The 25,532-nt window shown below is 44.3% G+C and overlaps 1 protein-coding gene across 1 annotated transcript; it reads left to right on the forward strand.

Annotated features, from left to right (window-relative positions):
- Window positions 1-5,674: 5,674 nt before the first annotated feature.
- LOC142664026 (uncharacterized) lies at window positions 5,675-24,295 on the forward strand. The gene is made up of 5 exons (XM_075842913.1): window positions 5,675-5,843; window positions 5,928-6,051; window positions 14,599-14,696; window positions 14,852-14,960; window positions 22,895-24,295. Exons 1-5 carry the CDS (start codon window positions 5,820-5,822, stop codon window positions 24,040-24,042), a joined length of 1,503 nt encoding a protein of 500 aa, XP_075699028.1. The 5' UTR covers window positions 5,675-5,819; the 3' UTR covers window positions 24,043-24,295.
- The last annotated feature ends 1,237 nt before the right edge of the window (window positions 24,296-25,532 follow it).

Genomic DNA, 25,532 nt, shown 5'->3' on the forward strand with positions numbered 1-25,532 from the left:
GATAACTGTTATACACTGTAGATAGCAGGGAGGGAACATCAAGACCAGAGAGGTAAATATCACCAAAGGTTTTAAAGTAGAAAAGTAAGGGTCCCAGGACACTGACCCTAGAGGGACACTAACAGACAGAGGGTGGGACGAGTAGGACAGGTCTAGAAGGAGGAGCACAGAGTAATGTAGAAGCAGAGGACAGGTCTAGAAGGAGGAGCACAGAGTAATGTAGAAGCAGAGGACGGGTCTAGAAGGAGGAGCACAGAGTAATGTAGAATCAGAGGACAGGTCTAGAAGGAGGAGCACAGAGTAATGTAGAAGCAGAGGACAGGTCTAGATGAGAACAGAGTAATGTAGAAGCAGAGGACAGGTCTAGAAGGAGGAGCACAGAGTAATGTAGAAGCAGAGAACAGGTCTAGAAGGAGGAGCACAGAGTAATGTAGAAGCAGAGAACAGGTCTAGAAGGAGGAGCAGAGAGTAATGTAGAAGCAGAGGACAGGTCTAGAAGGAGGAGCACAGAGTAATGTAGAAGCAGAGAACAGGTCTAGAAGGAGGAGCACAGAGTAATGTAGAAGCAGAGGACCGGTCTAGAAGGAGGAGCACAGAGTAATGTAGAAGCAGAGGACAGGTCTAGAAGGAGGAGCACAGAGTAATGTAGAAGCAGAGGACAGGTCTAGAAGGAGGAGCACAGAGCAATGTAGAAGGAGAAGGACCGGTCTAGAAGGAGGAGTACAGAGTAATGTAGAAGCAGAGAACAGGTCTAGAAGGAGGAGCACAGAGTAATGTAGAAGCAGAGAACAGGTCTAGAAGGAGGAGCAGAGAGTAATGTAGAAGCAGAGGACAGGTCTAGATGAGAACAGAGTAATGTAGAAGCAGAGGACAGGTCTAGAAGGAGGAGCACAAAGTAATGTAGAAGCAGAGGACAGGTCTAGAAGGAGGAGCACAGAGTAATGTAGAAGCAGAGAACAGGTCTAGAAGGAGGAGCACAGAGTAATGTAGAAGCAGAGAACAGGTCTAGAAGGAGGAGCAGAGAGTAATGTAGAAGCAGAGGACAGGTCTAGAAGGAGGAGCACAGAGTAATGTAGAAGCAGAGAACAGGTCTAGAAGGAGGAGCACAGAGTAATGTAGAAGCAGAGGACCGGTCTAGAAGGAGGAGCACAGAGTAATGTAGAAGCAGAGGACAGGTCTAGAAGGAGGAGCACAGAGTAATGTAGAAGCAGAGGACAGATCTAGAAGGAGGAGCACAGAGTAATGTAGAAGCAGAGGACGGGTCTAGAAGGAGGAGCAGAGAGTAATGTAGAAGCAGAGGACGGGTCTAGAAGGAGGAGCACAGAGTAATGCAGAAGCAGAGGACGGGTCTAGAAGGAGGAGCACAGAGTAATGCAGAAGCAGAGGACGGGTCTAGAAGGAGGAGCACAGAGTAATGTAGAAGCAGAGGACGGGTCTAGAAGGGGGAGCACAGAGTAATGTAGAAGCAGAGGACGGGTCTAGAAGGAGGAGCACAGAGCAATGTAGAAGCAGAGGACGGGTCTAGAAGGAGGAGCACAGAGCAATGTAGAAGCAGAGGACGGGTCTAGAAGGAGGAGCACAGAGCAATGTAGAAGCAGAGGACGGGTCTAGAAGGAGGAGCACAGAGCAATGTAGAAGCAGAGGACGGGTCTAGAAGGAGGAGCACAGAGCAATGTAGAAGCAGAGGACGGGTCTAGAAGGAGGAGCACAGAGCAATGTAGAAGCAGAGGACGGGTCTAGAAGGGGGAGCACAGAGTAATGTAGAAGCGGAGGACCGGTCTAGAAGGAGGAGCACAGAGAAGTGTAGAAGCGGAGGACAGGACTAGAAGCAGAGGACAGAGTAATGTAGAAGCAGAGGACAGGTCTAGAAGGAGGAGCACATGCTGCTTCCTCACACTTCACTGCCAGGACCTTCCGTACACACACACACTGGACTGCCAGGATCTTCCGTGCACGCCCACTGGAGCGCCGGGGGCCTCGCGCGCACGCCCACTGGAGCGCCGGGGGGCCTCGCGCGCACGCCCACGGGAGCGCCGGGGGGCCTCGCGCGCACGCCCACGGGAGCGCCGGGGGGCCTCGCGCGCACGCCCACGGGAGCGCCGGGGGGCCTCGCGCGCACGCCCACGGGAGCGCCGGGGGGCCTCGCGCGCACGCCCACGGGAGCGCCGGGGGGCCTCGCGCGCACGCCCACGGGAGCGCCGGGGGGCCTCGCGCGCACGCACACTGGACTCGAGGGACCTTCCGTACATACTCACCGTACAGCCGGTTGGTGACTGTCATTCAGATGTAGATAACAATGAGAGGCTGCGCTCTTGGGTGGGATATTGAGGTGCTGTGAGGGTTCGGGTTGGATATCCCACAAATTGTATAGAAAAACAACCCAAGCACTCAGTCGTAAAGATGAACGTAGAGATAAAAGCATTTAGAAAACTCCATGTTTATTTCTAGAGTATAAATGGTTTATTGTGAAACGGGCGATTTCTTTTAGGAGGTTTCGGCCTATCCCAGGCCTCTGTCACAATGGCTTTAGAGATATAAAGAAAAGATATATATCAGTATTACATACATATAATGGATAGTGGCTTATGTTGGCATAGGTATGATACAGCGGTATTACACAGAGACTGACGGCAATGTAACAGAGTAAGACGCGTAACAAGAAAGCATCGATGACCATTAAATGACACATGGAAAGCGGGGATCTATCTGCTCTCAGTATTAGGGAGCATGTTCAATATTAAAGAGGCTGTCACCACATTATAAGTGGCCTATCTTGTACATGATGTGATCGGCGCTGTAATGTAGATAACAGTGGTCCTAGTAATAAAGAGGCTGTCACCACATTATAAGTGGCCTATCTTGTACATGATGTGATCGGCGCTGTAATGTAGATAACAGCAGTGTTTTTTTTATTTAGAAAAACAATCATTTTTGACGGAATTATGACCTATTTTAGCTTTATGCTTATGACTTTCTTAGTGCCCAACTGTTTTACTTTTTGACCAAGTGGGCGTTGTGGAGAGAAGTGTATGACGCTGACCAATCAGTGACCAATCCGTGTCATACACTTCTCTCCATTCATTTACTCTCCACATAGAGATCTTACCAGATCACTATGTGCAGTCACATACACACACATTAACGTTACTGAAGTGTCCTGACAGTGAATAGACATCGCTGCCAGCCAGGACTAGGGATGCACGATGCATCGAAATTTCGATACTGTGCATCCCCAAACGGTTCGATACCGTTATTTTATAAGTATATTAACACATGAATGTATGAGAGCGGGGCTACGGCTGTGTAATACAGCCTTTGCCCTGCTCCTGAGTCCTGACATGTGCGCGCCGTGCACATGTTGTCAGGTGCGGGGCAATGGCTGTATTACACAGCTGCAGCCCCGCTCTATAACGCCGGAGATCAGAGAAACCTCTCATCTGATTGGTCAGCGTCATACACTTCTCTGTACAACGCCCACTTGGTCAAAAAGTAAAACACGCCCAGTTTGTCATTAAGAAACTCATTAGCATAAAGCTAAAATAGGTCATAACTCCGTCAAAAATTATCGTTTTTCTAAATAAAAAACACTGCTGTAATCTACATTACACCACCGATCACATCATGTACAGGATAGGCCACTTACAATGTGGTGACAGAGCATCTTTATTACTAGGACCACTGTTACCTACATTACAGCGCCAATCACATCATGTACCATATAGGGCACTTATAATGTGGTGACAGAGCCTCTTTAATATTGAACATGCTCCCTAATTCTGAGAGCAGATAGATCCCCGCTTTCCATGTGTCATTTAATGGTCATCGATGCTTTCTTGTTACGCGTCTTACTCTATGTTACATTGACGTCAGTTTCTGTGTCAGGGTATGTTCACACGTAGTCAACAAAAACGTCTGAAAATCCAGAGCTGTTTTCAAGGGAAAACAGACCCTGCTTTTCAGACGTTTTTTTACCAACTCGCAATTTTCGCGCCGTTTTTTACGTCCGTTTTTGGAGCTGTTTTCATTGGAGTCTATGAGAAAACTGCTCCAAAAACGTCCAAAGAAGTGTCCTGCACTTCTTTTGACGAGGCTGTATTTTTACGCGTCGTCGTTTGACAGCTGTCAAACGACGATGCGTAAATAACAGGTCGTCTGCACAGTACGTCGGCAAACCCATTCAAATGAATGGGCAGATGTTTGCCGACGTATTGGAGCCGTATTTTCAGACGTAAAACGAGGCATAATATGCCTCGTATACGTCTGAAATTTGGCCGTGTGAACATACCCTAATACCGCTGTATCATACCTATGCCAACATGAGCCACTATCCATTATATGTATGTAATACTGATATATATCTTTTCTTTATATCACTAAAGCCATTGTGACAGAGGCCTGGGATAGGCCGAAACCTCCTAAAATAATCGCCTGTTTCACAATAAACCATTTATACTCTAGAAATAAAAGCATTTAGAAAACTCCATGTTTATCTCTACGTTCATCTTTACCACCCAGTGCTGGGGATGTTTTTCTATGTCATTCAGATGTGACCAAAGTTACTATCGGGTAAAACAATCTACAAGGAATTGGGGAATACTGTAATAAATAAGAATTTTAGATGTCTCTGAAGATCCAGGATCTCTGAGGTAACTTCTAATATCTGTAAAAACTTATATTAGTGGTGTATTAATGCATAAAGGGCGTCTGTCACATTGACCACCAGTCTGATCTGTTGGCAGCATATTATATAGCAGGAGGACCTGAGCAGATTGTGTCTCTCCATTCACTTCTATAGGAGTTACAGGAACCACCTAACAAGGCCACCCAGAGGTGGAGCCGCATCTCTGAGACATTTCTGCCATATCCTGGGGAGAAATGTCCGTGTTGGGAATACCCCTTTATTCCATGTGGTGACGGCTCTGAGAAGATGTTTCTCTCAATGATGAATAAGTGAGGTTCTGTATGTCACACATGATGTTGTCCCCTGTATGATTTCCATCTTCTCCTTTCTTCATAAAGACGTCTGCAGTACTAGATCCTCCAGTTCCTCCAGTTTTCTCATCTTCTCCTCCACAACGTTCCTTCTCCTGAATGACCCACCAAGGATGGACAAGGACAGGAATGAGATGAGCAGAAGAATATTAGACTTCACCTTGGAGATCCTCTACTTGTTGAGCGGAGAGGTAAACTTTTCTACATTATAGAACAAGTCACACATAGGGAAGTGACAATACATAATAGGAAGTAATAGGAAGAATCCAGTGTCCTGTATAACAGCGTCCAGACCTTCCAAGTGACGTCAAGAAGCCACCAGCAGAAAAGCTGAAGATCAGCCACCAATATGGTCAGTTATGTGTCATGTCACCAATGCAGCAATAGTAATGTTGTAGAGCAATGAGAATGACCAGGAACCAGGAGGATCAGGATGACATCTATATAGAAACACAGAAGATGACGGCAGGAGGAGAGCACATGGTCCATCTGGTCCCCCCAATATTATTTCCTTTTTAGTTTTGGCCTCGTTCTATTTTCTCAGTCTTTTTGTAGGTGAGGTCTCCAGTATTACAGATGTGGGGTCACTAGAGCTCTATACAGCGGGATCACAATCTCCCTCTCTCTACTGAGGGGGGAATACTGTGTACAGTTCTCTAAGTGTCTCTCTCCATACACAGGAGTACACAATAGTGAAGAAGACATCGGGTGACTGTACGACTCCCATCATCCATGAGTCAGGAGGATGGAGCAGTAGTCAGAGCCCCATCACAGAGCCTCCCCCTCACTCCCGGATACATAAGAAGATCTTAGAACTGATCTACAAGATGACTGAGCTGCTGACTGGAGAGGTGACACTGCTGGGAATGCTGGGAAATTCTACAGTAACAGCACTGGAGGAGTCTGGGTGATGACTGTATCATTGTGTGTGTCAGGTTCCTATAAGGTGTCAGGATGTCACTGTCTATTTTTCCATGGAGGAGTGGGAGTATCTAGACGGACACAAGGATCTGTACGAGGAGGTCATGATGGAGGACTACCGGCCGCGCACATCACAGGGTGAGATATAGATATACAATTTATATATTATTATTTTTGTTGTTGCAGTGTTAATTTCGTCATGTGCAGTATATACAGACATGTGATTCCTGATCTCCGATCACACCTTCCTCGCTTTGCTGCAGTGCTGCACTAGGGGATAGTCATAGATTTGTTGTAGAAGTTTCTATATATCTGAATGTTGTTGTTTGTGCAGCAGGTGTATGACTTTTTATTAACCACAATCAGATGAGTGGGACAGTGACTTGTCTGTGTGAACATAGTCTTATATAACCAGTGGCTGCTCCTATAATCTCTCCAGCTGAGTGTAAAGCTCTACCATGTGGAACAGCGGACATGACAATCGTGTGGAAAGATGTTCTGCAGGTTCAGTGTGAGATCTACTAATACTGGAGTCTTCTCTTTTGCTCATAGATGAGACGTTCTCCTGGTAGACCCTTTAACCCATTAGTGACCGCCCCATAGTGTTTTTACGGCGGCCACTAACAGGCTTTATTCCCATGCAATAGCCTTTTTACGGGGCTGCATCGGAATATATAAACAGAGCAGGGAGTCATTAAACATTCCTGCCCTCAGCTACCAGCTCTAACGGGTGAGATCAATATCAGTCGATCTCACCCGTTTAACCCCTCAGATGCGGCGCTCAATAGCGAGAGCGCCGCATCTGAGTGGATTTAGGGAAAGGGAGGGAGCACCCTCTCTTGCCCCACCGGCACCCTGCGTGTGATCGCACAGTGCCGGTGTTTTCTATGGCAGCCGAGGGGCCTAATAAAGGCCCTCAGGTCTGCCTGTAGTGTATACCTGCTAGGCCATGCCAGAGGCATGGCCTAGCAGATGCCTGTCCGTTTTACACGGACAGACCCTAATACATTTCAATACAGAAGTATTGCAGTGTATTATAAATGCGATCGGACGATCGCATAGTAAAGTTCCCTAGTGGAACTAATAAAAAAAAAAACGCCGCGTCAGTTACGACCACAACTGTAAAGTTATTACATCATTTAACCCGCACGGTGAACGTCGTAAAAAATAAAATAAAAAATCTTGCAAAAATTGCTGTTTTCTGCCTTAAAAAAAATTTGATAAAAAGTGATCAAAAAGTCGCGTTTACTCCAAAATGGTACCAATAAAAACTACAGGTTGTTCCGAAAAAAAAAAAAAAAAGCCCTCCATACAACTGCATCGGCGAAAAAATAAAAAAGTTATGGCTCTTCAAATATGGAGACACAAAAACAAATAATTTTGAAAAAAAAGTGTTTTTACTGTGTAAAAGTAGTAACACATACAAAAACTATACAAATTTGGTATCGTTGCAATCATAACAACCCGCTGAATAAAGTTATTGTTCTTTATACCACACCGTAAACGTTAATTTAGGACGCAAAAAAGTGTGGCGAAATTGCTGTTATTTTCTATCCCCCCCCCCCCCCAAAGTTACTAAAATGTAATCAATAAATTCTATGTACCCCAAAATGTTGCTATTAAAAAATACAACTTGTCCTGCTAAAAACAAGATACGGCTATGTCGACGCAAAAATAATAAAGTTATAGCTCTTGGAATGTGACGATGGAAAATTGTAAAAAGTAGCTTGGTCATTGAGGCCTTAAATAGGCTGGTTATTAAGGGGTTAATAGTTCTGCACTTACAAGAATAATAATAATCACGGTCCATATGTCCTATAAGTATATATTAATGACAAACGCGGTCCCCGGCTCGCTACTCCACTCTTAGGGCTTATTCATACGAACATAAAATACAGCCGTGCAACGGGCGTGATTTTCACGCGCATCGCACAGACCTATGTTAGTCTATGGGGCCGTGCAGACAGTCAGTGATTGTTGCGCAGCGCGAGTCCGCTGCGTAAAACTCACGACATGTCCGTTCTTTGTGCGGTTTTTGCGCATCACTGACGCATTGAAGTCAATGGGTGCGTGAAAATCACGCGCACCGCACGGAAGCACTTCCGAGGGACGCGCGTGACTCGCGCAACAGCAGTAAAAAGTATGAATGAAAATAGAAAAGCACCACGTGCTTTTCTATTTACAAACATACAAACAGAGTGTCCTAATGATGGCGGCTGCGCGAAACTCACGCAGCCGTGCATCATACGCTGATGACACACGGAGCTGTTAAGTGCCTTTTGCGCGCGCAAAACGCACACGCTTGTGTGAATCTGGCCTTCGTCAGAGCAGAGAGCTGCTTTAGCCCCTAACAATGACATTAACCCCTTAAGGGCGCAGCCTAGTTTTGGCCTTAAAGAGGCTCTGTCACCAGATTTTGCAACCCCTATCTGCTATTGCAGGTGATCGGCGCTGCAATGTAGATTACAGTAACGTTTTTATTCTTAAAAAACGAGCATTTTTGGTCAAGTTATGACCATTTTTGTAGTTATGCAAATGAGGCTTGCAAAAGTCCAAGTGGGCGTGTTTAAAAGTAAAAGTCCAACTGGGCGTGTATTATGTGTGTACATCGGGGCGTGTTTACTACTTTTACTAGCTGGGCGTTGTGTATAGAAGTATCATCCACTTCTCTTCAGAACGCCCAGCTTCTGGCAGATCACGCTGTGACGTCACTCACAGGTCCTGCATCGTGTCAGACGAGCGAGGACATCGGCACCAGAGGCTACAGTTGATTCTGCAGCAGCATCGGCGTTTGCAGGTAAGTCGATGTAGCTACTTACCTGCAAACGCTGATGCTGCTGCAGAATCAACTGTAGCCTCTGGTGCCGATGTCCTCGCTCGTCTGACACGATGCAGGACCTGTGAGTGACGACACAGCGTGATCTCTCGAGAACACGGCTGTGTCTGCACTGCCAGAAGCTGGGCGTTCTGAAGAGAAGTGGATGATACTTCTCTTCAGAGCGCCCAGCTAGTAAAAGTATTAAAAACGCCCCGATGTACGCACATAATACACGCCCAGTTGGACTTTTGCAAGCCTCATTTGCATAACTACAAAAATGGTCATAACTTGGCCAAAAATGCTCGTTTTTAAAAAATAAAAATGTTACTGTAATCTACATTGCAGCGCCGATCACAGGCAATAGCAGATAGGGCTTGCAAAATCTGGTGACAGAGCCTCTTTAAGGCTCAGAGCCCATTTTTCAAATCTGACATATTTCACTTTATGTGGTAATAACGTCGGAATGCTTAAACCTATCCAAGCGATTCTGAAATTGTTTTCTCGTGACACATTGGGCTTCATGTTCCTGGTAAAATTTGGTCGATATATTCAGTGTTTATTGGTGAAAAATTTAAAAATGTAGAGAAAATTTTGAAAAAATAGCATTTTTCAGAATTTAAATGCATCTGCTTGTAAAACAGACGGTTATACCACCCAAAATAGTTACTAGTTCACATTTCCCATATGTCTACTTTAGATTGGCATCGTTTTTTGAACATTATTTTATTTTTCTTGTACGTTACAAGACTTAGAACATAAACAGCAATTTCTCATATTTTTAAGAAAATTTCAAAAGCCTATTTTTTAAGGTACCTCTTGAGTTCTGAAGTGGCTTTGAGGGGCCTATGTATTAGAAACCCTGATAAAACTCCCCATTTTAAAAACTAGACCCCTCAAAGTATTCAAAACAGCATTTAGAAAGTTTTTTAACTCTTCAGGCATTTCACAGGAATTAAAGCGGAGGTGAAATTTGCAAATTTCATTTTTCTTGCTGAATTTAAATTTTATTAAATTTTTTTTCTGTAACACAGAAGGTTGTACCAGAGAAACACTACTAAATATGTATTGTCCAGATTCTGCAGTTTTTAGAAATGTCCCACATGTGGCCCTACTGCGCTCGTGGACTAAAACACAAGCCCTAGAAGCAAAGAAGCACCTAGTGTATTTTGAGGCCTCTTTTTTTATTAGAATATATTTTAGGCAGCATGCCAGGTTTGAAGAGGTGTTGAGGTGTCAAAACAGTAGGAATCCCCCCAAAGTGACCCCATTTTGGAAACTACACCCCTCAAGGAATTCATTTATGGTTGTTGTTACCATTCTGACCGCACAGTTTTTTCACAGCACGTATTTGAATTGGGCTGTGAAATGAAACAAATTTTATTTTTTCCAATAAAATGTCATTTGTGATAAAAATTTCTTATTTTCACAGCGAACAAAATACCCCATTTTGTTGCCCAATTTGTCCTTAGTGCGGCAATACCCCATTTGTGGTGATAAACTGCCGTTTGGGCCCATGGGAGGCCTCAGAAGGGAAGGAGCGCTATGTGTTTGTTGGAGTCCAGATTTTGCTGGCTTGGTTTTCGGGTGCCATGTCACAGAGCCCCAGAGGTATCAAAGCAATGGAAACCCACCAGAAGTGACCCCATTTTGGAAACTACATCCCTCAAGGAATTCATTTATGGGTAATGTGACCATTTAGACCCCATAGTTTCTTCACAGAACTTATTTGAATTGGGCTGGGAATTAAAAAAAATTATAATTTTTTTCCAATAATATGTCATTTTAGCTCAAAAATTGTTGCATTTTGTTGCCCAATTTGTCCTGAGTGCGGCAATACCCCATTTGTGGTGATAAACTGCCGTTTGGGCCCATGGGAGGGCTCAGAAGGAAAGGAGCGCTATTTCTTCTTTGGAGTCCAGATTTTGCTGGATTGGTTTTCGGGTGCCATGTCGCATTTGCAGAGCCTCAGAGGTATCAAAGCAATAGAAACCAACCACAAATGACCCCATTTTGGAAACTACACCCCTCAAGGAATTCATTTATGGGTGTTGTGACCATTTTGACCCCATAGTTTTTTCACAGAACTTATTTGAATTGGGCTGGGAATTAAAACAAAATTATTTTTTTCAAATAATATGTAGTTTTGGCTGAAAATTTCTTATTTTCACAAGAAACAAAATACCCCATTCTGTTGCGCAATTTGTTCTGAGTGCGGCAATACCCCATTTGTGGTGATAAACTGCCGTTTGGGCCCATGGGAGGACTCAGAAGGAAAGGACCACCATTTGGCCTACTGGGGATTTTCTGGTGCAAAGTCATGTATGCAGAAGCCCCTGAGGTACCAGTACAGTTGAAACCCGCAAGAAGTGACCCCGTTTTAAAAACTACACCCTTAAGGCATTCATCTAGAGGTGTAGTGAGCATTTTGACCGGAGACCTACACCCCATAAACTGTAATGTGGGTTCTCCCGGGTATGGCAATACCCTACATGTGGCTGTTATCAGCTGCCTGGGCACACAGCAGGGCCCAGAGGGGAAAGATGAGGGGGTATAAGCTGTGCGGTGTGCATCAGGATAAGTAAAATTGGGGTAAATTATAAACCAAGGGATGTATGATAAATTTTAAAACACTCTTTCATACAGAGCTCTGGTTATTCGGGACACGTGTCACATTGATATATTGTGTCATCCCTTATCGACCTCTTATAGCAGACTTTGCACCTCTTTTGACTTTTTCCCTTCTTGCCAGTTTCGGGAACTTCTCCTGGAAAGTGTTGCCGCCCTGGTATGATGCGTGTGGCCCCGCTTCCAGAAGTACTGGGTGCCCCCCCTTCTTGGTCCCTAAAGATTAGGTTCTTGATAATCACCTCTTGAAATTCCAGGAAAGTTCCCCTCTGGCCTGCACATCGATGTAGCACGTACGCATTGTACAATGCCATCTGTATGAAGTGCACGGCCAGCTTCTTATACCACACCGCATGGCACTGTAGGGTTTCAGGACTTGATCTGACAAGTCCATCCCTCCCATGTACCTATTGTAGTCCAGGATGCAGTCTGGTTTGGGGGTGGCCTTTCCTTCATATATCCTAAATCTCTAGGTATACCCTGATGCACTTTCGCACAGCTTATACATCTTCACGCCATACCTTGCCCTCTTACCTGGCAGGTACTCGCGGAATTGAACCCTCCCTTTAAAATGTACCAGGGACTCATCAATAGAAATACACTTCTCGGGGGTGTATGCTTGGGAAAACTGGGCACTGAAACGGTCTAATAGGGGTCTCCGTTTATACAAACGGTCAAAACTGGGGTCATCTCGGGGTGGGCACTGCTCATTATCAGTATAATGTAAGAAGCGAAGTATTGCCTAATTTATTTATTTGCTTTGAGGGGCCCATATATTAGAAACCCCTATCAAACACCCCATTTTAGAAACTAGACCCCTCAAAGTATTCACAACAGCATTTAGAAAGTTTATGAACCCTTTAGGTGTTTCACAGAAATTTAGAGCAAAGTAGAGGTGAAATTTACATATTTTTTTTTTTTGTCCGAAAATCCTCTTTATACCATTTTTTTTTATAACACAAAAGGATTTATCAGAAAAATGCAACTTAATACGTATTGCCCAGATTCTGCAGTTTTGAGAAATATCCCACATGTGGCCCTAGTGCGGTAATGGACTGAAGCACCGGCCTCCGAAGCAAAGGAGCACCTAGTGGATTTTGAGCCCTCTTTTTTATTAGGCACCATGTCCGGTTTGAAGAGGTCTTGTGGTGCCAAAACATTGGAAACCCCCCAAAAGTGACCCCAATTTGGAAACTAGACCCCTTGAGGAATCCATTGTAGTTTTCTTGGGGTGCATGCGGCTTCTTGATCAGTTTTTATTCTATTTTTAGATGGCGTGGTGACTAAAAAACAGCAATTCTACTATTGTTTTTTTTATTCTATTTTTTTTACAGCGTTCACCGTGCGCTATAAATGACATATTCACTTTATTCTGCGGGGCGATACGATTACAGCGATACCAGATGTTTATAGGTTTTTTTTATGTTTATAGTTTTGTAAAAAATCATTCACTTTTTGTGTTCCTTATTCTAAGCGCCAGAATTTTTTTATTTTTCAATCAATAAAGCCGTGGGGGGACTTATTTTTTGCGTAACGAACTGTAGTTTTGATCAGTACAATTTTTAGGTACATGCGACTTTTTGATCTCTTTTTATTCCATTTTTTGGGAGGTGAAGTGACCAAACAATTGTGATTGTGGTACGGTTTATTATTATTTTCTTTTACGGCGTTCACCGTGCGGGATAAATAATGAAATAATTTTGTAGTTCAGGCCGTAACGGACACGGCGATACCAATTATGTATAGTTTGTTTGTTTATATATTTATATTAATAATAAATGACTGATAAGGTAAAAAGGGGGATTTTTACTTTTAATACTTTTAAAACTTTTATTTTCTTATTTTTACACATCTTATTTTATTTTTTTTTACTTTATTACTTTGTCCCATTAGGGGACTTGAGGGCAGGAGGCCCTGATCGCTATTCTAATACACTGCACTACATGGCATAGCCGGATGCCATTGTTTGGTGTCCGGTTGCCATAGTCACCATCGCCGGCCGCTATCGTGTAGCAGGCCGGCGATGGCAGCTTAACCCCTAAAAAGCCGCGATCTCTAGGGGTTAATCAGCGGGGACACAGCGATCGGTCCCCGCTGTAGGAGCTGTGACAGCTGCTGTACGAGACAGCAGCTGTCACAGCTCCTGTATGTGTCGGGAGGACGGCCGAAACGGCCGTTACTCTCGAGACGTACTATTAGGTCATGGAGCGCGAACGATGCAGCTGCCATGACCTAATAGTACGTCCAGGAGCGGGAAGGGGTTAAAGGGAACCTGTCACCAGCATTTCACCTGTTGAACTTTACATATCCGTCACTGGCTGCTGCTATCAAAAGATCATTGCCGTTATCCCCTCTCCTAAACTCCTCCTCCGACTGTAAATAACGGTCTGCAAACATTTTGCGCCTTTTATCGTAATAATCTGGTGTCCCTTTGTGCACACACCAGAGGAGGACATCAATGCACAAGCGCGGGATTTTGTGTGCTGGGGGAGGCGAGGAGCTGTCAATCAAAAGTAAGGAGGCGGGGTAAACTCTGAAAGACTTGAGGAATGAAGATTTGACTCTTTTTTGGTCATTAGCATACGGTGCGGGAACACTAAATAACGGAATACTAAAGCTACAGAGCCGACTAAGAAGACAATTATAGGTTATATAGAAAAAAAAATTCACCCACTACCAGCAGGTATTGCTGGTATAATAGGTGAAATGCTGGTGACAGGTTCCCTTTAAACTTTAAAATAAATAATTAATTAAATGTCCTAAATTCTCTCTATATTTGAGACTTTAATTAAATATCCAAAATAAAAATATAGTTAGTGCATGATTCGAGTCCCTTAATGCTTCTTAAACTGGTATTCCCAGAATCGAGAATTATCACCTATTCATAAAATAGGTAATAATTGTCTGAGCGCTGGGACCCCACGTTCGTGAGTACGAGGGTCTTGAGCCCCTCGTCACTGCTCAACCGCAGTGTGGAGAACTGAAGGAGCGGTGGTCTAGCATGCAACAATTGAATACTATGGCAGAGCAGAAAACCACCAGCTCCCCACCATTCACTCACGTAGGCCACAATAGGCCTGCAGCTTACAAAGCACTGGGACCGTGACGCAGGTGGTGAGAAGCACAACGTTGTAGATTCTGCTCTGATCAATAAACCTAGAATGTAAGGTGTAGAGAGAAGTGTGTGATATATAGACAGATATACAGTAGTCATGTATTCAGTCCCTGTGTGTTTCCTACAGATGGATCCCGTAGGAGAAATCCACCAGAGAGATGTCCCAGTCCTCTTTATTCCCAGGACTGTCCAGAGGAAAATCACAATGTCCCAGAGAATCATCAGGTAGATGAAGCTGAGCTCTATACCAGATCTATATGGGGGGTGTGTGGAGCTTTTTGGTTCTGCGGTCATAGATTTTGGGGGTTTCTTATGTTGATCTGTTAGATTCTTCACACCCTCTGCTGTATTGTACTGAATTGTTACATATGTGAAATCAGGGGGAAGATCTGACTAATATTAAAGCGGAGGATGAAGAAGAGCAGGTGAGGGGCGATCAACCGTGTAACAGTGAAGTGGAGGATGAAATTCCAGGAGGTGTTACCACAGGTCAGTAATAATGAATTTAGCAAGTGAATTGGGAGGTTTGTTAAGGTGAGGTTCCTCCTCAGGCCTTATTCACACGGACGTGTCCGTTTTGCGCGTGCAAAAGGTCTTTGTGTCATCAGAATATGGTGCGTGGCTGCGTGATTTTCGCGCAGCCGCCATCATTATGACAAACTTTTTATGTTTACAAACAGTTTTCATTCATTCATTTATTTTACTACTGTTGCGCGAATCATGCACGGCACTCGGAAGTGCTTCCGTGTGCCGAGCGCGATTTGCACGCACCCATTGACTTCAATGGGTGCGTGCTGCGCGAAGCTCGTCCAAATATAAGACATGTCGCGAGTTTCACGCAGCACACGTACGCTGCGTGAAATTCACTGACAGTCTGAACGGCCCCATTCACTAACATAGGTACATGCGACGCGCGTGATTTCCACGCACGTAACATGGACGTATTATACGTTCGTGTGAATAAGGCCTCAGTTCTACATTACAGTAACACGTCAGACAATGTGTTATACATAGTGCAGGACCTGAGGGAGCTGTGACTGCTGTGAGACAGTGATAGGTAAAGTGATTGAGGGAAGGTACATTTCCCCTAGAATCCTGTCATATGTATCCTAGGCTCCAGGGAATGAGTAGTTCTTGCAATAGAAAGCTCTAGCTTTCCAATCTCGGCTTAAGGAAAAGCCGGAAAAAGGGCCTGGAGTTGGATTGGAGAAGAGCAGGGCGGGTTCCCCAATCCCTAGTCCATCTCTGTTTGTAGGACAAGGCTGCTGCTCAATTAGCTGCACCTGTAGCCTGTGTATAAAAAGGTGCAGACACCGTGTGTCTGAGTCTCACCCCTGACTCAGACTGGAGACTACTAAGGCTGGAGTAGCCTGTATTCTATGTGAGTAAAGACCTGTGTTACTTTGTGTCCAGTGCCTGGTAGGAAGGCACTTGGTATAGTTAGATAATATCTTGTTTAGTTAGTGCTCAGACGAGCAGGATTTATTTTGTATTTTGCCTTGTTGTACAAGAGGCTGTTTCTTTGACGAGAATAAAAACACAGGCAAAGCCCTGTTATGACTTTTAATGCACGGTGTCCCTGTCTCTGGCTACAAAGAAACCGCTGTACCAACCTCTCCTGATGCTAAACCCTCACATATGGTGGCCGATGCGGGCGCGGTTTTAAAGAGACATACACCTATTTAAAAGGACTTTTGCTGCTCCAAGTGGAAAATCGTTGCTAGGGGCAACAACACAATTTTTTCTCCCTGAGAGTGCTTGGAAGTGTATGTCTTGGGTGAAGGCGGCAACAGGGCTAAAAGAGACCGTTAAAATGGATGAAATACTTAAACGGCTGATTCAGGCTAATATCAACCAGGGGAAGATAAGCACAGCTCTGCAAGAAGCCAGCGCGACTCAGCGAATGGTGCATGAGGAAGCCATACGTGCACAGGCTGAAACCAATATTCTGCTGGGTGAAGCCCACAGACTGGCCTTAAAAGAACAGCAGCAAATTAATCGCTATTTGCAAGACCAAATTCAGGCCTCAGTAAAGAGGTCAGCGGGGCCTCATGGTTTGCGCCAAACCACTCGTGCAGCGGTACAGACATCTCTGCAGAAGATGACATCCACCGACGACGTTGAGGCCTATCTCATGGTGTTTGAGCGAGTGGCAGAACGAGAGAAGTTACCTTCAGATCAGTGGGCAGCAGTGGTGGCACCTTTCCTAACCGGAGAGCCGCAAAAGGCGTACTTTGATCTCAATGAGCAGGATGCCAAGGATTACTCCAAGCTGAAGGGTGAGATTCTTGCCCGTCTGGGTGTTAATATGAATGTGCGTGCTCGACGGGTGCACAACTGGACTTTCGTGGCACACCTACCTGCGCGATCACAAATGTATGATCTTGTCCATCTTGCAAGGAAATGGCTACAGCCAGAGGAATCAACCCCTGCGCAGATTGTGGAGAGAGTGGTGCTTGACAAATACATCCGCTCCTTACCACCGAAGGTTCAGCGTTGGGTCGGTCAAGGAGATCCTACAGATGCGGAACAGCTGGTGAACCTGATTGAAAGGTACAGAGCTACTCAGGATATACTCCAAGAAGTACCGCCTGGATGTTCTAACCCCAGGAACAGCAAATCGTGCGGAGCACCCGGTAAGACTGTTCCATTTACTAGAGGGGTGAGAAATGTCTTTAAGGGAGGTGGCTCAGAAGGGGAGCAGACGGAGGGAAGAAATCCCAGAGAGACACTGAAGGCCAGACCAGGGTCTCAAGTTGGGGACCTGGGCCGCATACAGTGCTGGCGGTGTTATGGACCTGGGCATATTGCTGCCAATTGTCCCCTGACTACGGAGCCAATGGAGTGTGATGCAGCAAGGCGAATATCCTTGTTTGCACGTCCTGTTTGTTTTGCTGAGACTGTTTACGAGACTGAGCAACAAATGTGTGTCGTAAAAGTGGAAGGGTGTACTGTGAGTGCCTTGCTGGATTCTGGGAGTCTGGTTACCCTGGTGCATGCCAGCCTGATAGACCCTGGAACATTCAGCGGACATAGTATAGGGGTCCTGTGCATACATGGGGACACTAAAGAATACCCCACCGCTTTGGTCACTCTAGAGACTTCCTGTGGAACCGCTTGCCATGAAGTGGGTGTGGTCAAGTCCCTGATGCACAGTGTGATCCTGGGGAGAGACTTCCTAGTGTTCTGGGACTTGTGGAGGAAGAAAGATGTAACCTCCACTGTAAATGTTAATGATGGTATTAATGTGTGCGCTGTGATTTAGCCCAGAACCCTTTAACGAAGATGCTGAGGTGCCAGCAGTAGGGGTGACCACTGAGCCTGATAAATTTCCTCTGGCTGTTTTTGCTGGTGAAACAGATGAGCAGGAGGACATTTCTGAGATGCCAGAGTTAAATGTATCACGTAACAATTTTGGGACCGCTCAACTTAGCGATCCCACATTGGTAAAAGCCAGGGAAAATACTAAGGTATTAAATGGAGTGCCTCAACATCCAGGGGCTGATAAGGTGTTTCCACACATGGCGGTTAACCAGGATTTGCTGTATCGGATAGATAACGTACGTGGGGAGGTTGTTGAACAGCTGGTGATACCCCAACCGTATCGTAGAACGGTGTTGGACCTGGCTCATAAACACGTGCTGGGTGGACATCTAGGTTGCGAAAAGACCAGAGAGCGTAACTTACAACGATTCTTCTGGCCGGGGGTATATACGGAAGTTCAGAGGTATTGCGAGTCCTGCCCGGAGTGTCAGATAACGGCTCCTATGCCACATTTTAGGAGTCCGCTGGTGCCTTTGCCTATCATTGGGATCCCTTTTGAAAGAATTGCCATGGATCTGGTCGGCCCTTTACTCAAATCCTCTAGAGGACATCAATATATCCTAGTGGTGTTGGACTATGCCACACGCTACCCTGAGGCAGTCCCTTTGCGAAATTCCTCTTCAAAAGCCATTGCAAGAGAGTTGTTTTACATGTTTTCCCGTACTGGTTTACCTAAGGAAATCCTTACCGATCAGGGAACTCCCTTTATGTCCAAAATCACCAAGGAATTATGTCAACTGCTGAAAATTAAACACCTGCGTACCTCTATATATCACCCTCAAACTGATGGTCTTGTCGAAAGATTCAATAAGACATTAAAAGGCATGTTGAGGAGGGTGGTTAGTAAGGATGGGAAGGATTGGGACTGTCTTCTGCCCTATTTGATGTTCGCTGTACTTGAAGTTCCTCAATCATCCACAGGGTTTTCTCCGTTCGAACTTGTATACGGCAGACAACCCCGTGGTCTCCTGGACATAGCCAAGGAAACCTGGGAGCAAGAGTCCACACCTTATAGGAGTGTAATTGAGCATGTCATGTTGATGCAAGACCGAATCGCTGCGGTCATGCCGATAGTTAAGGAACACTTGGAGCAAGCTCAGGATGCTCAGAGCAGGGTGTATAACCGAACTGCTAAAGTTAGAAATTTTAACTCTGGTGATCGAGTGTTGGTCTTAGTGCCAACCGTAGAAAGCAAATTTCTTGCTAGATGGCAAGGGCCGTATGAGATAATTGAAAAGGTGGGGGATGTAAATTATAAAGTTTACCAACCAGGTAAAAGGAAGACAGTGCAGTTATACCATGTAAACTTAATTAAGCCATGGAAAGAAAGAGAGACCCTCGTGGCAGTAAGGACCCCCTATAGTCCTAACCCAGATGTGTATGTGTTAGAATCCCTCGCAAAGCCACAGAAACAGGAGACAAAAGAGTTTGTGCAGAGAAACACAGACGTGTTTTCAGAACTGCCAGGACAGACCAGTATAATAAAACATGACATTGTGACCGATCCTCAGGTTCGGGTCCACTTGAAACCCTACAGAGTCCCTGAAGCTCGTAGACAAGCCATATCTGAGGAGGTCAAGAAAATGCTAGACCTTGGGATTATTGAAGAGTCAAAAAGTGAATGGTCAAGTCCCATTGTATTGATTCCGAAACCAGATGGGTCATTGCGTTTCTGTAACGACTTCCGCAAGTTAAATGAGATGTCAAAGTTTGACGCATACCCAATGCCAAGAGTTGACGAGTTAATAGAGAGACTGGGCCATTCAAGGTATTTTTCAACACTTGATTTAACCAAAGGCTATTGGCAAGTACCCCTCACGGAGGGCGGCAAAGAGAAATCTGCGTTCATCACCCGGGATGGTCTGTTTCAATATATTTGTTTACCATTTGGGCTACATTGGGCTACAGCGACCTTTCAAAGGTTAATGGACATAGTCCTCAAACCCCATCGTCGGTATGCTTCGGCATATCTGGACGACATTATAATCTTTAGTGATGACTGGGAAAGCCACTTACCAAAAGTACAAGCAGTACTAAACTCCCTCAGAGCCGCGGGGTTAACAGCAAACCCAAAGAAATGTTCCTTAGGCTTGGAGGAAGCACGGAATCTGGGTATAATTGGGAGAGGGGTGATAAAGCCGCAGGTCAACAAAGTTGAGGCTATCCAAAACTGGCCCCAGCCCTCAACCAAAAAGCAGGTCAGAGCTTTTCTAGGAATTGTAGGTTATTACCGCAGGTTCATTCCAAACTTTGCCAGCACACAGCGCCCCTGACAGATATTACCAAGGGAAGTAAGTCTGTCATGGTCAAGTGGGACACGAAGGCTGAATGCGCCTTTTCAAGAGTTGAAACTGGCCCTGTGTAACCAACCAGTCTTAGTCACTCCTGACTTCAAAAAGGAGTTTATTGTCCAAACTGATGCTTCTAATGTGGGTCTCGGAGCAGTTCTGTCACAAGAGGTGTGTGGTGAGGAACATCCTGTGACCTATTTGAGCAGAAAACTTACCCCGGCTGAGAAAAACTATAGCATAGTTGAACGGGAGTGCTTGGCAATTAAGTGGGCACTTGAGTCCCTGAGATATTATTTATTGGGTCATCGGTTTAGGTTGGTTACAGACCACTCTCCTCTTACGTGGATGTGTCAAGCTAAAGAGAGAAATGCAAGAGTTACACGGTGGTTTCTTACTTTGCAGAACTTCAAATATACTGTGGAACACAGAGCAGGAAAACTGCAGGGCAATGCTGACGCTTTGTCTAGGACACACTGCCTTGTAGCTAAATGTGTCCGATCCCACGGGCTCGAACAGAGGAAGAGGGTACGTGAGACAGTGACAGGTAAAGTCATTGAGGGAAGGTACATTTCCCCTAGAATCCTGTCATATGTATCCTAGGCTCCAGGGAATGAGTAGTTCTTGCAATAGAAAGCTCTAGCTTTCCAATCTCGGCTTAAGGAAAAGCCGGAAAAGGGCCTGGAGTTGGATTGGAGAAGAGCAGGGCGGGTTCCCCAATCCCTAGTCCATCTCTGTTTGTAGGACAAGGCTGCTGCTCAATTAGCTGCACCTGTAGCCTGTGTATAAAAAGGTGCAGACACAGTGTGTGTGAGTCTCACCCCTGACTCAGACTGGAGACTACTAAGGCTGGAGTAGCCTGTATTCTATGTGAGTAAAGACCTGTGTTACTTTGTGTCCAGTGCCTGGTAGGAAGGCACTTGGTATAGTTAGATAATATCTTGTTTAGTTAGTGCTCAGACGAGCAGGATTTATTTTGTATTTTGCCTTGTTGTACAAGAGGCTGTTTCTTTGACAAGAATAAAAACACAGGCAAAAGCCCTGTTATGACTTTTAATGCACGGTGTCCCTGTCTCTGGCTACAAAGAAACCGCTGTACCAACCTCTCCTGATGCTAAACCCTCACACTGCATATAGAATTTCTCTACAAGCTGAGATTAACATCTGCACGAAGCTGCGATTAACATCTGCACGAACAGCCGGGATCTGAGAACTCAGTTTAACCACTTAAACACCGCAATCAATACTGATAGGGGCTCGCTGTGACACCTACAGCCTTGACGCTGTGGGGGTGGTTTCACACTCAGAACGTTTATTCGTAGAATTTTTCCTGCCTTTTGTTTTTTTTTGCCCAAAACTGCTACAGCCATATGTTACCTTAGGGTATGTTCACACGCTGAGCCAAAAACGTCTGAAAATACGGAGCTCTTTTTAAGGGTATGTGCACACACACTAATTACGTCCGTAATTGACGGACGTATTTTGGCCGCAAGTAGTGGACCGAACTCAGTGCAGGGAGCCGGGCTCCCAGCATCATAGTTCTGTACGACACTAGGAGTCCCTGCCTCTCCGTGGAACTATTGTCCCGTACTGAAAACATGATTACTGTACGGGACAGTTGTCCTGCAGAGAGGCAGGGACTCCTAGCATCGTATATAACTATGATGCTAGGAGCCCGGCTCCCTGCACTGTGTTCGGTCCGGTACTTGCGGCCGAAATACGTCCGTAAATTACGGACGTAATTAGTGTGTGTGCACATACCCTAAGGGAAAATAGCACCTGATTTTCAGATGTTTTTTGGGCAACTCACATTTTTCGCGTCGTTTTTCGGCCGTTTTTGGAGCCGTTTTCAATAGTCTATGAGAAAATGGCTCCAAAAACGTCCCAAGAAGTGTCCTGCACTACTTTTGACGAGGCTGTAATTTTATGCGTCGTCTTTTGACCGCGACGCGTAAAATGACAGGTCGGCACAGTACATCTGCAAACCCATTGCAAGCAATGGGCAGATGTTTGCCGACGTATTGGAGCCATCTTTTCTGGCGTAATTCGAGGCAAAAAACGCCTCCATTACACCTGATAATAGGTCGTGTGAACCCAGCCTAACAGTCTATATTGAAATATAAAATAGACAATGCATTTTTGTTGCTGGCTTTTTGGTGCAGTTTTTTTGGCGTTCGTGGCATTTACAAAAAAATGCAGCATGCTCTGGGTTATTTATTTATTTTTTTCTGGTGTTTTCTCATAGGCTTCTCTTTAGGACATAAATAATGGCAGAACAAAAGGTGCATTTTTCTAATGTATGAATTACAAACGCTTGTAAAAAACGCGTGATGTTCAAGACCAAAAATGCGGAAAATAAAATTGTATAAAGGAGGACTAAGAGTGAATTCACACGACAGCAGATTTGTTGCAGAACTGTGTTGGCAGAGGACAGGCGGTATTGTCAGACAAGGTTATGATTTTCAAATGTTTATGTAATAAAAGTGGGGACTGGGCGCAAACCAGAATCCTGGACTTTGTAATTTATGTATTTTAAAGTGTTATAAGGCTGGAATCACACATGTGTTTTTGTGGCAGTTCTTGGAGCAGTTTGTTTTATCCAATGCCAGGCAGGGATTTAAAAGGAATGGCTTATATTTTTTCTTCCTGCTGGATCCTTTTTTTTCTTTGGCTAAGGAAACTACAGCTCAAACTTCATCAAAAACCCCATCAAAACGTGTGTGTGTTTTCAGCCGAATATGAATGTTATAAATTTGTCTACATTGTTGTTTGAAAAAAAAATAATTACAAAACTGTTTTTAATCCTAACAGAAAATCCCAATAAGAACTCTGAGGGAAAATTCATGTTACCACTAAATTATAAAGTAGAAGTTAAAGATATTGTGCAGCAGTCTTCAGAAGAAATCCCCATTAACCTCAATGTACATCCAGCACTTCACAGTACAGAACTATCATATAATTCCTCTATTCACGAGGAACCTTCTCCTGACCAATCCCAGATTGCTACCACAAGTACAGCTCAGAAAGAGGGTAAAAGGTTTCAATGTGGTAAACAGTTCACAAAAAGCTCAGGCCTTTTTACCATCCGAAGAATTCACACAGAGGAGAAGCCATACTCCTGTACCGAATGTGGAAAGTGCTTTACAGAAAAAACTAATTTTGTTATACATCAGAGAAGTCACACGGAAGAGAAGCCATATTCATGTTCAGAATGTGGGAAATGTTTTACATATAAATCACGTCTTATTAAGCATCATAGAACTCACACAGGGGAGAAGCCATATTCCTGTTCAGAATGTGGGAAATGTTTTGCAGAAAAATCAAATCTTGTTACACATGAGAGAAGTCACACAGTAGTGAAACAATATTCATGTTCAGTATGTGGGAAATGGTTTACAGAAAAATCAACTCTTGTTGAACATGAGACAATTCACACAGGAGAGAAGCCATATTCATGTTCAGAATGTGGGAAATGTTTTGCACATAAATCATATCTTGTTACACATGAGAGAAATCACACACGGGAGAAGCCATATTCATGTGCAGAATGTGGGAAATGTTTTGCACATAAATCATATCTTGTTACACATGAGAGAATTCACACAGGAGAGAAGCCGTATTCATGTCCAGAATGTGGGAAATGTTTTACACAAAAATCAAGTCTTGTTGCACATGAGAGAATTCACACAGGAGAGAAGCCGTATTCATGTTCAGAATGTGGGAGATGTTTTACAGATAAATCAAGTCTTGTTAAACATAAGAGAACTCACACAGGAGAGAAGCCGTATTCATGTTCAGAATGTGGGAAATGTTTTACATATAAATCCCATCTTGTTACACATGTGAGAAGTCACACAGGAGAGAAATCGTATTCATGTTCAGAATGTGGGAAACGGTTTACACAAAAATCACATCTTGTTACACATGAGAGAAGTCACACAGGAGAGAAGCCAGATTAATTTTCAGAATGTGGGAAATGCTTTTTATGAAAATCAAGTCTTGCTAAACATGAGAACTCACAGAGGTGAGAAGTAATTTTGTTCTATGTATGGAAAAAGTTTTACATGGAAATAAAAATTTTAAATTCAGCAGAAAATTAGCATAAACAAAACCTGTATTCTTGTTTGGAATGTGGGAAAAGCTGTAGGAGCAAACAAAGATTTCTTTTTTTTTTTTTAACTCCCCAGGTTATTCATAGACAATAACTACTTGGCTATGCAGCCAATTATGGCCTTGTGAACACAGCCCCATTTTTTTATGTTTTTTTTTAATCCAATGTGTCACTTTGGTAGATTCATTTAAACGTCCTTTAACTGTTGCCGATATCTGCCGCATAGATACAGCAATGTTGGAAAAGCATTTCCACAAACCGCTGTACATGTATGACGGCGAGTCTGCACCATCACCAGTGGGTGTCAGCTGTACAGTCCTGGTCAAAAGTTTTGAGATTTATACAAATTGTGGTTTTCATAAGTATGCTGCTTCAGTTTTTATAGCAGCAATTGTTATGAAGAGTGATCAGATGAATTGTAATTAATTGCAAAATCATTCCTTGCCATGAAAATTAAAAAGTAGAAGAGCAGACTGGTTGCTTTAAAAGGGGGCTGTTTTTACATGTCCCTTCTGCCCATTAAGGGCTTTGGCATGATGATGTAGGAACGTCTGCACGCACGCGTGGCTTTGCTCTCCCTGCGATACTCTCTCTTCCATGCTGAACACCGCCGATGCCGTTCACTGATATCCTCCAGAGGCCACTGCTGAAGAGCTTGGGGTGAGCCCTGGAGTGTGTGGTAAACTTGAGCAAGATTCACCGCCCTGACCCTGAATTTGTCTTATTCCTTCTTTAAATGTATGAGGTGCTGGTCTGCTGTGGCATTGCAGATGTCTTGGCTGGCCTGCTGTGATACTGCCGCTACTGTGCTATTGTCTCTATGCTGCTTCACCTGCACTGCACTTTACTGCTCCATCTGTGTTGCACCACCTATGATATTACATCTGGCCTCCCTGTAGCTGGGGGATTAATCCATTTTAGGGGCTGAGTTTGTGCAAATGCTCTTAGGAGCTCTGGAGTGCCCTGAAATTTTAACTTGACTGCTTATGAGGGATAGGTTGTTAAAACTTAAAAAAAAGCCACTTGATATTCTATATATGCTATCATTAGGAAACGGTTGGCTGAATTCTTGTTATAAAACCTGGGACAAACGTACATTGAATTTGCAGGAAGGTTCTTTTTCGGCATGAAGTATTTTATGTGCATCGTCTGCAATGGTCCGCAATAGCCGGTAGCAGTGTGCAATAGTGATCGTTTTATCTCAGTGATTGGATGCTACAGACGACGAAATACAAAGTAAACGCTGGGTAAAACTGATAGGTCCCGGAGAAATGTGCATTGAATCATCCCGAAGTTAATACATGCATTAAATTCTTTAGCTACCTAAAGTGTGCAACA

The sequence above is a fragment of the Rhinoderma darwinii genome, chromosome 1 (genome assembly GCF_050947455.1).
Source record: "Rhinoderma darwinii isolate aRhiDar2 chromosome 1, aRhiDar2.hap1, whole genome shotgun sequence".
In the NCBI taxonomy this organism is placed as follows: Eukaryota; Metazoa; Chordata; class Amphibia; order Anura; family Rhinodermatidae; genus Rhinoderma; species Rhinoderma darwinii.

Bases quoted from the DNA above. Each gene is read 5' to 3' on its own strand.
- LOC142664026 (XM_075842913.1), top strand. From the start codon at position 5,820: ATGACTGAGCTGCTGACTGGAGAG. The intron at 5,844-5,927 runs GTGACACTGCTG...TGTGTGTGTCAG, and splicing joins CTGAGCTGCTGACTGGAGAG to GTTCCTATAAGGTGTCAGGA. The intron at 6,052-14,598 runs GTGAGATATAGA...TGTTTCCTACAG, and splicing joins CCGGCCGCGCACATCACAGG to ATGGATCCCGTAGGAGAAAT.